The sequence below is a fragment of the Scaptodrosophila lebanonensis genome, unplaced genomic scaffold, assembly GCF_003285725.1.
Source record: "Scaptodrosophila lebanonensis strain 11010-0011.00,11010-0021.00 unplaced genomic scaffold, SlebRS2 tig00000001-arrow-pilon, whole genome shotgun sequence".
Classification (NCBI taxonomy): domain Eukaryota; kingdom Metazoa; phylum Arthropoda; class Insecta; order Diptera; family Drosophilidae; genus Scaptodrosophila; species Scaptodrosophila lebanonensis.
In genome coordinates this window covers 17,571,483-17,585,565 of record NW_022060529.1, presented here as the reverse complement: position 1 = coordinate 17,585,565, position 14,083 = coordinate 17,571,483, and the positions used below count along the sequence as shown (strand labels likewise).

At 37.8% G+C, this 14,083-nt stretch overlaps 3 protein-coding genes across 5 annotated transcripts; all 3 read right to left on the bottom strand.

Annotated features, from left to right (window-relative positions):
• Positions 1-646: 646 nt before the first annotated feature.
• On the bottom strand, positions 647-1,531 carry LOC115634576. The gene is made up of 3 exons (XM_030532407.1): positions 1,297-1,531; positions 1,069-1,236; positions 647-1,009 (listed from the first exon to the last, which is right to left on the bottom strand). Exons 1-3 carry the CDS (start codon positions 1,529-1,531, stop codon positions 762-764), a joined length of 651 nt encoding a protein of 216 aa, XP_030388267.1. The 3' UTR covers positions 647-761.
• Positions 1,532-1,650: 119 nt separating this feature from the next.
• On the bottom strand, positions 1,651-8,882 carry LOC115620034 (venom carboxylesterase-6). Of its 3 annotated transcripts, none has more exons than XM_030513145.1 (7): positions 8,826-8,882; positions 5,599-5,820; positions 5,393-5,536; positions 3,623-3,776; positions 2,829-3,568; positions 2,128-2,426; positions 1,651-2,061 (listed from the first exon to the last, which is right to left on the bottom strand). In XM_030513145.1, exons 2-7 carry the CDS (start codon positions 5,806-5,808, stop codon positions 1,851-1,853), a joined length of 1,758 nt encoding a protein of 585 aa, XP_030369005.1. In that variant the 5' UTR covers positions 5,809-5,820; positions 8,826-8,882; the 3' UTR covers positions 1,651-1,850. The 3 variants fall into 3 exon arrangements, with proteins under 3 accessions (XP_030369005.1, XP_030369004.1, XP_030369003.1); XM_030513144.1 differs by lacking the exon at positions 8,826-8,882 and adding an exon at positions 8,550-8,655; XM_030513143.1 differs by lacking the exon at positions 8,826-8,882 and adding an exon at positions 7,922-8,050.
• Positions 8,883-10,789: 1,907 nt separating this feature from the next.
• On the bottom strand, positions 10,790-13,325 carry LOC115628487 (cholinesterase 1). Its single transcript, XM_030524658.1, has 7 exons — positions 13,134-13,325; positions 12,932-13,075; positions 12,722-12,875; positions 12,444-12,629; positions 11,532-12,082; positions 11,188-11,474; positions 10,790-11,116 (listed from the first exon to the last, which is right to left on the bottom strand). Exons 1-7 carry the CDS (start codon positions 13,323-13,325, stop codon positions 10,945-10,947), a joined length of 1,686 nt encoding a protein of 561 aa, XP_030380518.1. The 3' UTR covers positions 10,790-10,944.
• Between the last annotated feature and the right edge of the window lie 758 nt (positions 13,326-14,083).

Genomic DNA, 14,083 nt, shown 5'->3' with positions numbered 1-14,083 from the left:
AAATGACAAGAAAAATAACTAATAAAACATTACAATCGCAATTATATGTAGTGTTCAACTAATCATGGATATGTGTCTCGTTCCTGTCTGGGCTAGTTATGATTCTTCCTTGCAATAATGCTAGTGTTTTCGTTGCCCTTAATGTGCCCGTGATGTCATAGAACCACCTGGGCTGCCCAAAGCTTTGTTTTTCAAGTTCAATTGTGGAGCAATTTAGTCTAATAAGTAAGGTTTAACTCCCTGCCGATCGAACTGGGTCCATAGCCTTGTAGAGAGCAAAGCTTCCGATTGCGCAGCATCTCCAAGGCTATGGTTTTACTCTTGTACTACCCGTAAACCTGGCGCTCATATTGAATCAGACTGATCATGATATATATGCAGGGTGTGCCATCTTTTATGTAGGTATGTAAACATTGAATATCTTTGAAAATAAACAACCGATTTTCAAGTATGAGATATTTTTATTTAATTTGCTTCTGTACAAATTCTTCAGACTAATTTTTGAAAACAACATCAATCAAGTCAATCGGTTCACTAATGACAAAAATATTCAATATTTACATACCGACATAAAAGATGGCGCACCCTCTACTTTGGCGCTCTGTCACTCCTCTTTTTGTGGGTTGCATACATTGGCACTCAACTAGTATACCCTTTTACCGTTTGGCTACAGAGTACTTATATGAAACCCGCTTTAACATCCTTAATAAAAGACTGTACTAATGGCTTTCAGAAATTTGTGTATTTTGTGTAGGGCCCGATCAATCAATTTCCATTTCATCTATACGTCCACGCACTCGATTTTTTCGCTTATTTTTTTTAGTTGTTGGAGGCAAGAAACTTTCCAGAAACTCTATGGTGCTCAAAATGGTTCCGGAGCTTACATTTCCAATGTGGTTTTTATCAAAGTACACTAGCGGAGCGGCAGTCGCACCTAGCTTATCGCAATTGCACTGTCGATATTTTGCGTTGAGAGTTTCCGTTTCCGAATCTGTTTCAGTTGGTTTATCTGCAATTATAAAATCTGCTCTATTTTGTGGCAAATCTCAATCTTTAAGGTCTGCATACCGAACAGTGGCCGAAAACATTCCTTGACCTGTATCCATTTAGTGCAAGCTTGTTTGATGATGCTATCATTTTGCTTAAAGAAATTTCTGGCGGCATTGTCCACCCGCGACTTCATAAATCCCGGCATATAGGGCCATTTGCCCTTGGCGGCGTAGAAGCAGATAATATCTGTAATGGTTTGAGGAAACTGAAAGCTAGCGGCTTCTGAAAACACATTTCCACACTTACAGGGCACACGAAAAATATTGAAGAACGCTCTCTGATGCTCCAGGCTCGATATTAAATGGATACCACTAGATTGATGTTTTTTTTGCTTAATTGTTTCGGGATTTTTCGGCTGCGTTAAGGCAAAGGGTATTTCCTCAATCCGAACGCTTTGCAAGTATGCTTCGCTCAGAGTAAGCAGAAAACACCAAACAAATATTGGAAAGATCCAGAACACTATTTTATGTCTCAGTTCCATGACGAAAGTCTGTTCCCGTGACAGTCGAAAGAGCAACTGAACTGTGTCCCACAGGAGCAGAGCGTTTTAAAGCACATTTGGACTATTCGTGGCTATTTATTGATTTAAAGTGCGCCAAATGTTAACACAAATAACTTGCATGTGTTAGTCCCATTGCTGGACACCACATGCACACAAATCCGTACCATCAAACGGTGCTTAGACAGTCATTGAACTTAGTTACATGTAGGTTGCATTTAAATATACGTGACTATACAGACACATACTATAAAGGACCACTAACCTATTTACCTTATTTAAAAACAACTAAAGCTTATATCTAACAGGCAGGGTTAGGATTAGAGTTGGCCCTCGCTTCCCCTAGAATATTGTTCCACAGTTTGGCACGAGCGACTGGAAATTTCTTTGATATTTTCAATTCCACACCCGCCTCCGAATTGGTGAATTCTTGATATTCGCAGAAGCCAGTGGGGCGCAACTTGAAAAAGTTCTCCGTGCAGGGCGTAAGAGGTTCGACGATTTTAGGCTCGCTTTAATGGAGTGCAAGCTCAGTATTAGACTTCCTTAAATTGATTCGGCAATTAACAAATGCTCACCCATATTTGGCAAAATGTACGAAATAGTCCACAATTGTCTGTATGGCTTGAGCGTCTGTTGAGTGGCGTCCAAAATCGGGGAACAGCATGGGACTGCGAAAAAGATAGATTAAACTGTCGCAATGGACTACTCCATAGTTGCGTGCTGGTTTCACGCTCGTATAAATCTGCGTAAAACTATGAGGTCCGCTGTAGTTGAAGCTATAAATATATATTGGAGGATTTTTAGGGTCCAGGCTGCTGACATGTTCCCTGACAGCATTGTACAGTGGCTGCTTGAAACCACGATCTGAAATAATCTGTAATCGAAAAATTACCAGAAATACATAGAAACAAAAATAGATTGTGTTGAACCACCGATTGTAATGAAAGAACACCTTATGATGTTAAGGAGTTTTACAAAACTAATAAACATCAAATTACAATATCTTAGGAATAATTTTTAAAACTATAAAAGAAATAATTAGATTATAACGAACACTTTAATATCAAACTTCGTTATCTTCAAAAACAATCAAGTTTTTCTAGTAAAACTGTGGCAAATTGTGGCAAACTTAGACTCATCCACGGACCAAAATTGGTGCCTCTAGCTGTTTGGGCTCAAAAGTTCTTGACGTTCATACAGACAGACGAACTGACGGACATGTTTTTATCGATTCACATGGATGCTATATGGTAATAAATATGTTAATTTTACTCACATCCATGAATCCCCAAATGGTTTCCTCATTTAGCTCGTGCTTATCCTGAAGGTACTCCTCCATAATGAGTTTCATCTTAGGCTTCAGCTGAGCTTTTGTAAATACAGATGGAAATTCTAGAAACTCCTCCAACATAGCATCAAAGTCGGCATTGAAGTCCTCGCGCAGCGTCTTGTTTTCCATGATGTTAACCGCTCTGACGGCACCTTCGCCCGGCAAGGTGCCCAACAACCAGGGCACCTTCATATAGCTGCCTTTGGCCATCAGGGTTTCGGGATGCTCACTCAAAAAGGAATCGGGCCCTTCCAGCTCCACAACAGGCCGATAGTTGGTTAGATGGTCGACATCCCAGAACTTGAGACCATCACCAGCATCGATCAGCGTCCTCACATCCACCTTACGCAGGGCACGTGCCAACTTGGCACTACTTAACCAACTTGCTCCCTTAATATCGCACAGCTCGGCGGCTTGGCGAGCCTGTTCCAACGGCTGAGACTCTATGGCAAATGGCACATTGGCAGTGCCACTCATGCTAATAGCGTTTTGGAAAAGACCCCTCGACTTTGGACTCAGGATGTGCATGTGCGTGGAAATGGCACCTGTGCTCTGGCCGAAGATGGTTACACGCTGTGGATCCCCACCGAAGGCATCAATGTTTCGCTTCACCCACTGCAGTGCCAGATTTTGATCCTTTAAGCCAAAATTACCCGGCATGAATGAGTCCCCCGTGGATAGAAAGCCTGCATCGTTATTTGATTCACATTAGACTGCTAAGGAGAAGTCGTCAGGCTTACCCAGCGCTCCCAAGCGATAGGCCAATGTGACCAGTATAACTTGTTCGTTGTCCATAAAGTACTCGGGTCCCGTGACCAGCGGCCCAGCAGAGCCACTGAAGAAACCACCTCCATGTATATAAACCATAACTGGTAGCTTTTGTTTCGATCGGTGCTATAATCAATAGAATTAGTATTTTTAAGATGATATTCAAGGGCGTACACAGCTTTTACCAAAGGGGGGCAAAGAAAATAAAAATGAAATTTAAAAAATAATGTATGCACATGATCAATGAAAAAACTTCAACAAATCCAACTCAGTTCCATTTTAAGGCGAAATAGTGCGGCATAATAACGCCCCCCCCCCCCCCTGCCTACACCCTTGATGATATTTAATATTCACATTTCTTGCTTTCAAAATCCGAAATCTATTAACACTATTCATATATAAATAAATTATAACTTATTTTTATTCATTTTAAAATGCTATTTCAAATTATGAAAATAGAAAAAGCCAGTCCAAACGATTTTTCTAGTTCTTAGGCTGAAATTTCATTTGGAAGTTAAAATAAACGAAATTTGGAAAATCTCTTATTTGCCAGGAAACTAATAGCAAATTGTTCCAAGTCGGGTTTATATAATTGTGTACTATAAAAGCAATCTGTGGGTATTTGATTTAAGCTCCCAGATATTTCAGGAAAAATGGGTAAAAATAAATTGCTGATTGAATAGATTTGCTTAGTTTCCAGGGCAATTATTCATTTAGTGATATAAAAACAAGTAAAAAAGCTAAAGTCGGGTGTCCCGACTTCGAAATACTCTGTACATATGTTTACAATAATTATAGAAAATAAAAAAAATTAAGAAAATAAAAAAAAAAATTTGATCGATTTTACCTCTCTCGGTATTCGAACTCACGTAAAGGGTTTATAATTGCACATTTACATAGCAATTGCGTCTGTGTGAGTCTATGTATGCCTATGCGCATCTATTCGTGTCTGTGTAAGCATTTTCGCAGTCAACCAAACAGCAACATCAACAACAGCCGCGGGCAGCGCTTGAGCAGCGCTGCAGCAGCGCTGCATCAGCAAATATATTTATGGCTATAACTTCTTGTTAAATCGGTCTATCATAATGAAATTTGGCATACGGACACATAATAACTAACTGGGGGTATTTCCAAAATTTTAGTTAGAAATTCCAAGAATTACGGGAGTTACGATTTGCGGGGTAGAGGGGGGAGGGAGGGGAATTCCAAAATATACATTTTCTGCGTATTCACATAAGGCATCTGGGACTAAAATTTGGTGTTCCTAGGTCTTATAGTCTCCGAGATATAGGCGATTATACGAATGGAAAATCGGGAAAACCCCCATAGGGGGGAAGTGGGGGGGAAAATCAAAAAAATAAAACAAACTCGTATAGAATACACACATAACGCATCTTCGTGCAAAATTTGGTGTCTCTATCTCTTATAGTCTCTGAGATCCAGGTGTTCATACGGACGGACAGACGGACAGACGGACAGACGGACAGACGGACAGACAGACAGACAGGGCTAGATCGACTCGTCTCGTCATGCTGATCAAGAATATATATACTTTGTGGGGTCTGCCACGCCTCCTTCTGCCTGTTACATTTTTCAGCTCCCGCAAACCTAATATACTCTTGTACATTTCATGTACAGAGTATAATAATTAGTTCAAAACAATGGCTGGATTGGTTTTTGTAAATTTGGTACAACTTTGAGTCTTATTTATTATATTATAATATTTTTATGGATTTACTTACCTGTGGCCTGTACACGTTCAAGTACAGACAGTCCTCTTCCCCATATACCGATGGTGTCGGCAGCAAATAATTTTTCTGTATACAATCGGGTTTGGCTGCAGTGGCATTGTAAGTGCCTCGCCATTTTGGCATAATCTCGGGGTTCTTTAATGGAAAATGGGCAGATTAAAGATAGATTGAGGAGTGGAGCCAAATGAATCACTTACTCGTAGGCGAAGCTCCCCAGTGGGGGGCCTTGCATAGGGTATGCCCAAGAATGCTTCAAAACGTGCTGTTTGAAAGCCCGGCATGTAGGTGCCTTGAATACAACCGGAATGTGGGGCACAGACCAGTAGTTTTTCCGTTGAAATTGCCGTGTTCGTGCTCAGGAAACAAGTCCATAGGGCCCAGAGTAAAGCATGCGCTTGATGATTCATTATTGGTGGTGGCTAGACAAAAAAATGTTAAAAAGTCGTTAAGACCAATATGCTAATAGGCAAGTGATTTAATGGCACACATTTGATCGAGTTCGATTTTAAAAATATTTAAATTAGGTTTCGCAAACTAGACACTGTCTGAACGCCGAGTGATGTCAACGGCACTTGAAATATATTAAACAATTCATAAAAATGTACATTAGCTTAAGAGTCTGAGATAAACGAAAATCCAATATGCAAACATACCTTTCTTGCTGTTTAAGTCAGATGTAAGTTAAGGCTGTCTAAAAAATTCGCACGTGGTAACAGGCTTATATTTAAATTCGATGTTTGCCAGATTTTATGTAATTTATTGAGTTGTTTATTTTTTTGGATCCTCACAGCTTATTCCGCTACCAATTTTAACGGATAAAGACTGCTAAATATTAAATTAATATAGTATAACACTAATTTACAATAAAAGTAATATAATAATAAAATATAATAATATAATATATATGTATATAATATAATTTCTATTCTTACACCCTCTACCCGGTTAGGAAAATTTGTTTCTATTTCAGATATTTTTAAGATATTAACTACAATTTTAAGCCCTTAAGCCCTAAGCTTATAAACTCCCTTTCTTGTCTAAATCAAAAAAATATATAGTTCCTTGTAGGAATAACATTGCGTCTGGAGCTGTGTTCTTCCTTTGAATTTAAAACTTATTGCATTCTACGAAAAGGGCAGATCGAATGCTTGTATGCAAATCACAAATTTTTCTATTGATTCCAAAATTTAAAGCAGAAAATATAACATTACAGAAGGGTCCATGTAAGCGCTGAGCGTTATTTTAATTCGCTACATTCCTTAATTAACAATAATCTTCCTATTAATAGTTGAGTTAGTGACGGCTTTTAAAGATGAGGAAAAAAAAACCAAAAATAATATTAAAAGTTTAAGCCAAACAAAGTGTCATATTTTGAGTTCATAATTTAAATAAATTAATTGTCAAGTTTATTTAGACAATTTAAGGATTGTCCACGATGGAGAAATAAAAATAAATAAAAAACGCTCTGCTAATAAAAACAAGTGAGAAGCTAAAGTCGGGTATCCCGACTTTGAAATACTCTGTACATATGTGTAGAATAATTATTATATAATTAAAAAAAATAAAACAAACTCGTATAGAATACACACATAAGGCATCTTTGTGCAAAATTTGGTGTCTCTAGCTCTTATAGTCTCTGAGATCCAGGTGTTCATACGGACAGACGGACAGACAGACGGACATGGCTAGATCGACTCGTCTATATATATATACTTTTTGGGGTCTGCTATGTCTGAAATGCTAAACCAGTAGTGGTTGTTGTTGCTGGCTGGATGAAGTCTGCACTGCACACATGAACACAATGAAACAAAGATGGTAATTAAAAGGGTATTGAAAAGCTGGAACACTAGTATTTGTTTCTCTGCTAGCTTCCAAATTGGAAAACAATTATTATTACAAACATCATAATTTTGCGTTTAAGTTTCTTTAGGAAATGCAAGCTGACAAAAACTTTTAAACTACACTTGACAATAACAAGGCATTAAATATGCAAAATAAATTTAAATTTTGCTTTTACTAAATCCAAGTAACTGTACATATGTATGTATATATTTTGTAAAAACCAAAGCCTTGTCGTTTAGCGGAAATCAGACAGCTCCTAAGTCCATTCCGCTTAAAATATGTATATTCAACGACAATGAATTTTTGCAATAGGCCTGGCAGTTCGAAAATGTGTAGTAATTGATTTATTCGTGTGATCACAATAATATTGTAATTTGTTCAATTTCTCATTTCGCATTACAAATTTATGAATATGTATTTAAAACATGGGCACGCGTTTGTGGCACTTATACTAGTAGCAGGCATAGGCCTCAACAAGTTGCAAGTTGCATGCCACAGGTATTATGTTATTCATGATTAGGCCGACGCTAAGTATTTTATATATTTATTTGATATTTGATTTATGTACATATTTTGAGGAGATTTGCATAAAATTGGAATGGGAGAGAAACGAAACTAATACCATGCCACTGATTGCTTTTATTATATATTCGTGCATACTAATTAATGCGGACTTACGGATTTTTAAATGTGCACAATGACGTCAATAACAAGTATAACAATCAATGCACTCCCACAATAACAAAGGACTAGTTTTCACTAAGTTTTTGAATGTGGGTCAGAATTCACAATTGAATGTCTACAGACATATGTATGTACATATGTATGTATGTTGAATTGTATAACAGATATGACAACGTTGTATATATTTTTACACACTTATAAATTAGAAACAAACTTCCGCACAGCTTTGAGTCACGGCAACGCACAAATTCTATCTGACAGGTTTGTAACCAACGCTTTGAGTTTTATTTAAAAGAAAGAATAAACAACAAACTCTGCTCCGCTTGCTTCGTTGCTCCGTTGCTCCGTTGCTGCTACTCCGGTCACGCCGACCATAGATGCTCGGATTTGTAGTATGTACGGTATGTTTCTATGTAGTGGACCGACCCCACGCTTCATTTCCAATTGAAATTTATACACAAAAATTAATACAAGATTAGCGCCAGCTAGCAATAGCAAAAAAAAAAAAAACTAATAAAACATAACCTATGCAAATATCAAGGGTCGCAATCATTTCGTATCGCTCGACAATCGTGAATGTATCTCAGGCGCACACGTCGTATACGCAATAAGCGAGATTCACCTTGTTTGCCACACTCGCTGCCGATTCTGCTGGCTGTTGTTGTAATTCGATAAGTGCGCGGCTAATGTGTGCAGCACATTTGAATAAAGTGCCGGCATCAATGACAAACAAGCTCCAGCTCGGAGTGCACTAGATGTGAAAACAATTCTCGAACACAGAAACTTGGGAACAGGGAAAGCATCTTACAATTACAACTACTCGTACTATGTGGTAATTAAATGTACACCAAGAGCTTTTTACTGTCAACTGTCTTATACCTTAGTACAAGTAACTAACCAGGCTCAACGCCAAACAGCCAGCCAGCCACGATCCGCGAGCTCTCGAAATAGCCACAACGACGTCGAAACGTTCACTAAGCTCAGTGCTGGGCACTCCTTCTCTTTTATCCTTTAGCTATAAATCGGCATTTAACAGATACAGATGTAATATTAATTCCTCTTCTTCCTCTTTAACATAGAGCGTGCTTGACTTCATGAGCATTAATATTTATATAATTATTATTAACTCTCTGTGGGTGTTGTAAGTGTAAGTGTCTGCACTTTGCCGAGCTGTTAACGAAGATAAGTGAAGGCGACAGTAGCTCTATAGGAGAAATGCAATGGAGAACAGAGCTGTGCGTGAATGTGCGTGATTGGAAAAGCCTGACCGTTTTCCGTACATTACAAAATCTGACGCCTTCATTTGGGAAGAGTCGATGTGAATAGTGGAACAATTGACTTCTTGATTGTTTCGAGAGAGTGACAGTATTCTTTGATTTATTGAGAATGTACATAGACATAGTAGATGTATATTTCTATTACTATTTGCAGGTTTCCTCAAACCAAATGCATTAAGTCAATATCGAAGTTATAGATTATAATAATATTAATTCTAATTGTTCCAATTTTACTGGTAATATCTAACAGATAGCGTAGAAAAACTGTAGTTATGAGGTTTGAAAATCTAGTTCAATTCTTCTATTTTATTTTTATTCCCAAATTCCCAATTTCAGTGTTGGTTTTAATAATATGTTTTGTATTGTAAAAACGAATATAAATTGTGGATTTGATCAAACAAATTTTATACCCATCTCTGAAAAGTAAAAAGCATACATACATATGGATAATGTTTTTGGGTGTATATGTTCATAAAACCTACTTATTATTGATCAGCATTAGAGAAACAAATACAAAGCGCCTTTTTGTCTGTCTGATTCGATTCTTCCATTGTTAGTGGCATGGGAAAGTCTACAGCCACCCAGATTTCTTATTGATAAACATAAAGATGTCGAGATCGGTTATGTGAGATCACCATATCATATAAGTTTCATAAAAACTATATAATTTCAAAAGAGTTTTGTGAATCGTGTGTCCTAACTATGAATGCGACTTTTCGATATACTGTTCTCAACCATTATCTAGTTAAAATCTTTCAACTAGAATTAACTTATTTGTAATAGTCAATGCTATGGCAATTTTGACTGATTGCTTAGAAGATCTAAATAAAAAAGAAAGAAAGACTAAGAGTGATTTTATGTATCAAATAATAGGGCTATGGTTTATAATAAACTCGAAGTTGACTGCATCGTTAATTTTATACGCTATATTTTGCGATTATCCCAAAATCTTTTCTTTAAATTTTTATTTTTGATAAGAATATACATCATCAACAGGTCTTTCAAGAGATGATGTGCTATTGCAAGTATGGATTTGACTTTATACGATTAGTCTAATATACAAACGAATTTTTGGAAAGAAGTCAAACCTTCTTCTACATTTCTAGCAGCTCTTCGACTACAAACAAAGGAAACAGTATAGGATATATAGTTGCAGCGCAGACGAAGATAACGCTTCCATGTTCGTTGCACTTAATTGCTTTCAGGGGAATTTCTTGTTAAAAATAACTTTAAGGTAATATTTCGTATTTGTTACAGGGCCGTTAAAATTGATTATAAGATTATTCAAACATAAATAAATTACAATTAAGTACTTTTGGAAAGAGCTATAAATTCTAGTCTAATCGGTCTAGTATTGCTGTCTTCATTTATAAAATGATTTTATTGAATTCCACTTACCGGTTCTTTTTCCTAACTAAGTTTAACAAAAATGTGCAAGAAATGCAAATATGTATATGTAAGAAATGAAACTAAATATATTGTTTGGCAAAGTGAAATAATTTTAATATTGGTTCTGCATCCCTTAATATTCAACTACGGCCCTCGCTGTGCACCCAATACCCTTGAAACTCACAAAACAACTTCGCACAATTGCATTCTGTTATTAAATACAAGTATAATACATTGTTGCTGACCTTCACATTGCTTCTCTGATAAGTGGTGATGTATAGTATAGTATAGTATAGTATAGTATAGTATAAGAATTGGAAAGTGGGTCGCACTCGATATGCTGTAACTGGATCACTCAAGATACATCTTCTTCCAGATGGGAAGAGCGCGCATGTCAACCCGCCGCTCGATGGCCTCATTGTAGGCCCCGTCCCTCTTTTCAATCTTCAAGAAACTGCAAATTTCTTCATCTGTAAATTCCTGTGCACTGCATGCGGGCAACGAGCTTTGATTGTAAAATACCCTTAATATAAAGATATATACAGGTACATTTATAAGTGATGATAGAAAAGATTCTGATAACGCAGAGCTTACCCGGTTTTGGCAAAGTCAACAAGTATGCTCGTGAATCGCTTTATGACCATTGCCTCCTCAGAGTCCTTTGGAAAGTCCGACATTAAAGCCGAAAGCCTTAGCGTGAACATAGCGTCGTCCAGATGGGATGAGCCCAGACCGAAGTCAATCCCGTTTGGTACGAACAATGAGGCCATGGTTCGCTGGCCTCGGTATTCAAAACTATAGATTGACACAGAATGCTTGTCCAACTTGCTCGCTTTTGCCGACACATAGACCGGATATTGAAAGTCAAAGTCTCCCACAATCTGCAAAAAGTTAAAAATTCTTAGAAAACTATGCTGGAATGCTACTCTCGGGCATACCTCCAGCAATGTGGGTAAGGTCTCATTGTTGAGTTTGTATTCGCTGATCCCATACAGGTGCAGCAGATCCTTGATTTCTTGGGCTGAGGTGCCGGCCGGCAGAGGCATTGCCAGAGGAAACCTCTCTAGGAAGTTTTCATTGAACTCGGCCAGCACAACTGGATCATTTAAAATGGGCAGCAACATTATAAGACCCTCGCCAGCTCGCGAGTCTGCACCCAGCACCCATGGCACTTGATGCGCACGCCCAGACAACTGGATTTGCCAAGGATCTTCATAGAAAAACCCGTCTGGAGTAGATGGATCCTCCACAGTTGGAAGAAAATTCACTAGGGGCAACATATTCCACTGTTTAAACAAAGTGCTGCCTTCCGTTATATCCTTAGCATCAACTTTACGTAAAGCTTCAGTCAGCGTCTTACAATCTAGTGCCATGGCATCTTTAATGCCCACTTCAACGGCCAGTTTTTGTACCTGCGCCAAGGGATTCTCTTCAAATTTGGCCCAAGGAGCCAAAGCGCCACTCAGCGTCATAGCCCGTTGGAAAAGACCTACAGAAGAGACATTATGAAGGTTATATACTCTATCTCTACAATAGTCCATCAATTAAAATTTAAATAAAACTTCAGATTATTTTGAAGCATTGTAAAAAACGTAAAATACCAAATTCCGTCTGAGAGTCATTTTTGAACCGATCGGTCTTTGGGATGCTTTATGAGATAATGAGGTTTTCTATGGTTTTTAATCAACTTGGTATTATTTGCATTAACCATATACCAAGTTTGGTGTCCTTAGTATCTTTAGCTAACAAGTTATCGATGGTCATACAGACAGACGGTTGAACATCTAGACAGCCATGCCTTCTTTCTGTTAGATGCAGATAGCCTTTAAGTAATATTTTAGCTCTCTCACCTTTTGATCCTTCACTGAGCATGTGAAAGTGCGTAGAAGCTCCGCCTGCGCTATGACCGAAGATGGTCACCAGCTGGGGATCTCCACCAAAGGAGCCAATATGTTTTTGCACCCATTGTAATGCCAGACGTTGATCCTTAAGCCCGAAATTGCCGGGCATATGCTCATTGCCAGTGCTTAAAAAACCTATATATAACATTTAATTACAATTAAGATTATATAAAATAATGCAGAATGGTACGAGTCGGGAGCCAAGTCAAAATAATCGAATAACTCACCAAAAGGACCTAAACGATAGCTCATGCTAACCATAATAACCTGTTCCGTATCCATGAGATATTCTGGACCAGCGTAACCTATACTTGCAGATCCACAAAAAAATCCTCCCGCGTGAAAATATACCATTACAGGCAAAGGTTCTGCACTACGACGCTAACATTTCGAGTCCATTATATAGCGAATAGATGAAACATGAAGCATTTCCTTACCAACGGCCTATAGACATTTAAATAAAGACAATCCTCTGATCCATACACAGGCCAGTCCTTCAAAAAAAAGTTCTTTTGTATGCATGGATCCTTAGGCGAACTCGCGTCCAATGTTTGCTTCCATGCGGTAGCCGGAACGGGATTCTGCAAGCAATCTCCTTTCTCTATTAAGATTTTTACGGGGCGCACAAATTCTACGCACCCTGAATCGTAAGTCCCCTATTGGCGGCTGAGCATACGGTATGCCCATGAATGCCTCGAATTCTCCTTTCTGGTATCCAGGCATCAAAGTGCCGCGCAGGCAGCTCCCGTCCGTCAGGCATATATCCAAATCCGCACATGTTTCCAGCACAGTCAATGCACAAAAGATGTAACAGAATATTAAACGCTTCATTATCGGAGCAGGCTTTGAAAAGAGCAATGCCTAAAGCATTCAACGCTTTTTATATAAAAAATAATTAATTGTATAGTATTAAATTATATGCTCGGGTTTGCTAAAGAGTTGGCAGGAAGCCCTCCCACCTATTATTACCCAAACCAGTGCTTAACGACTTCATTGCCACAGCTGTAACATCTCTATTAACGCTACAAGCTCTGGAAAATTACACTGTTCTACCGACAGCTATTACAAATTTTTCAATTCCTAAAATGCCGGCAGAAATATTTTAAAAATGAGAAGAAATGTAATTTTGAAATGTAGCTTATTCGATGAGGTCTCAATTGGTGAATATCGAAAATTTTGATTTTGAATTTTTAACATTCCGAATACATGTACAAACCTAGGGTTGAGTAATGAAGATCACCTTGATATATCTATAATAACCTAGTTGATATATGTCGGTCTAAAATTTAGAGCAAAGTTGTTAACTTCGTCTTAAATAGAAATAAAATACCAAATATCTGGTTTAAAGAGAAATTTTACTTGATTTAATTTAGATGATTTAAACAATCCCTTGGACGTAACCAAGTAAAATTTCTTTAATTTTGATCGTAAAATAGGTATCCATACGCCGCTTACACTGCGAGTGAGATACCTAGAAAAAGCTCTATCGTTTTTTTTTTTGTTTCTTTAAACTATACTTTCCAAGTGGTTGGACTTCGTCAATTTCTGACTGAAACAAGAAGTATGTAAAACAAAAACGAATATTTTTT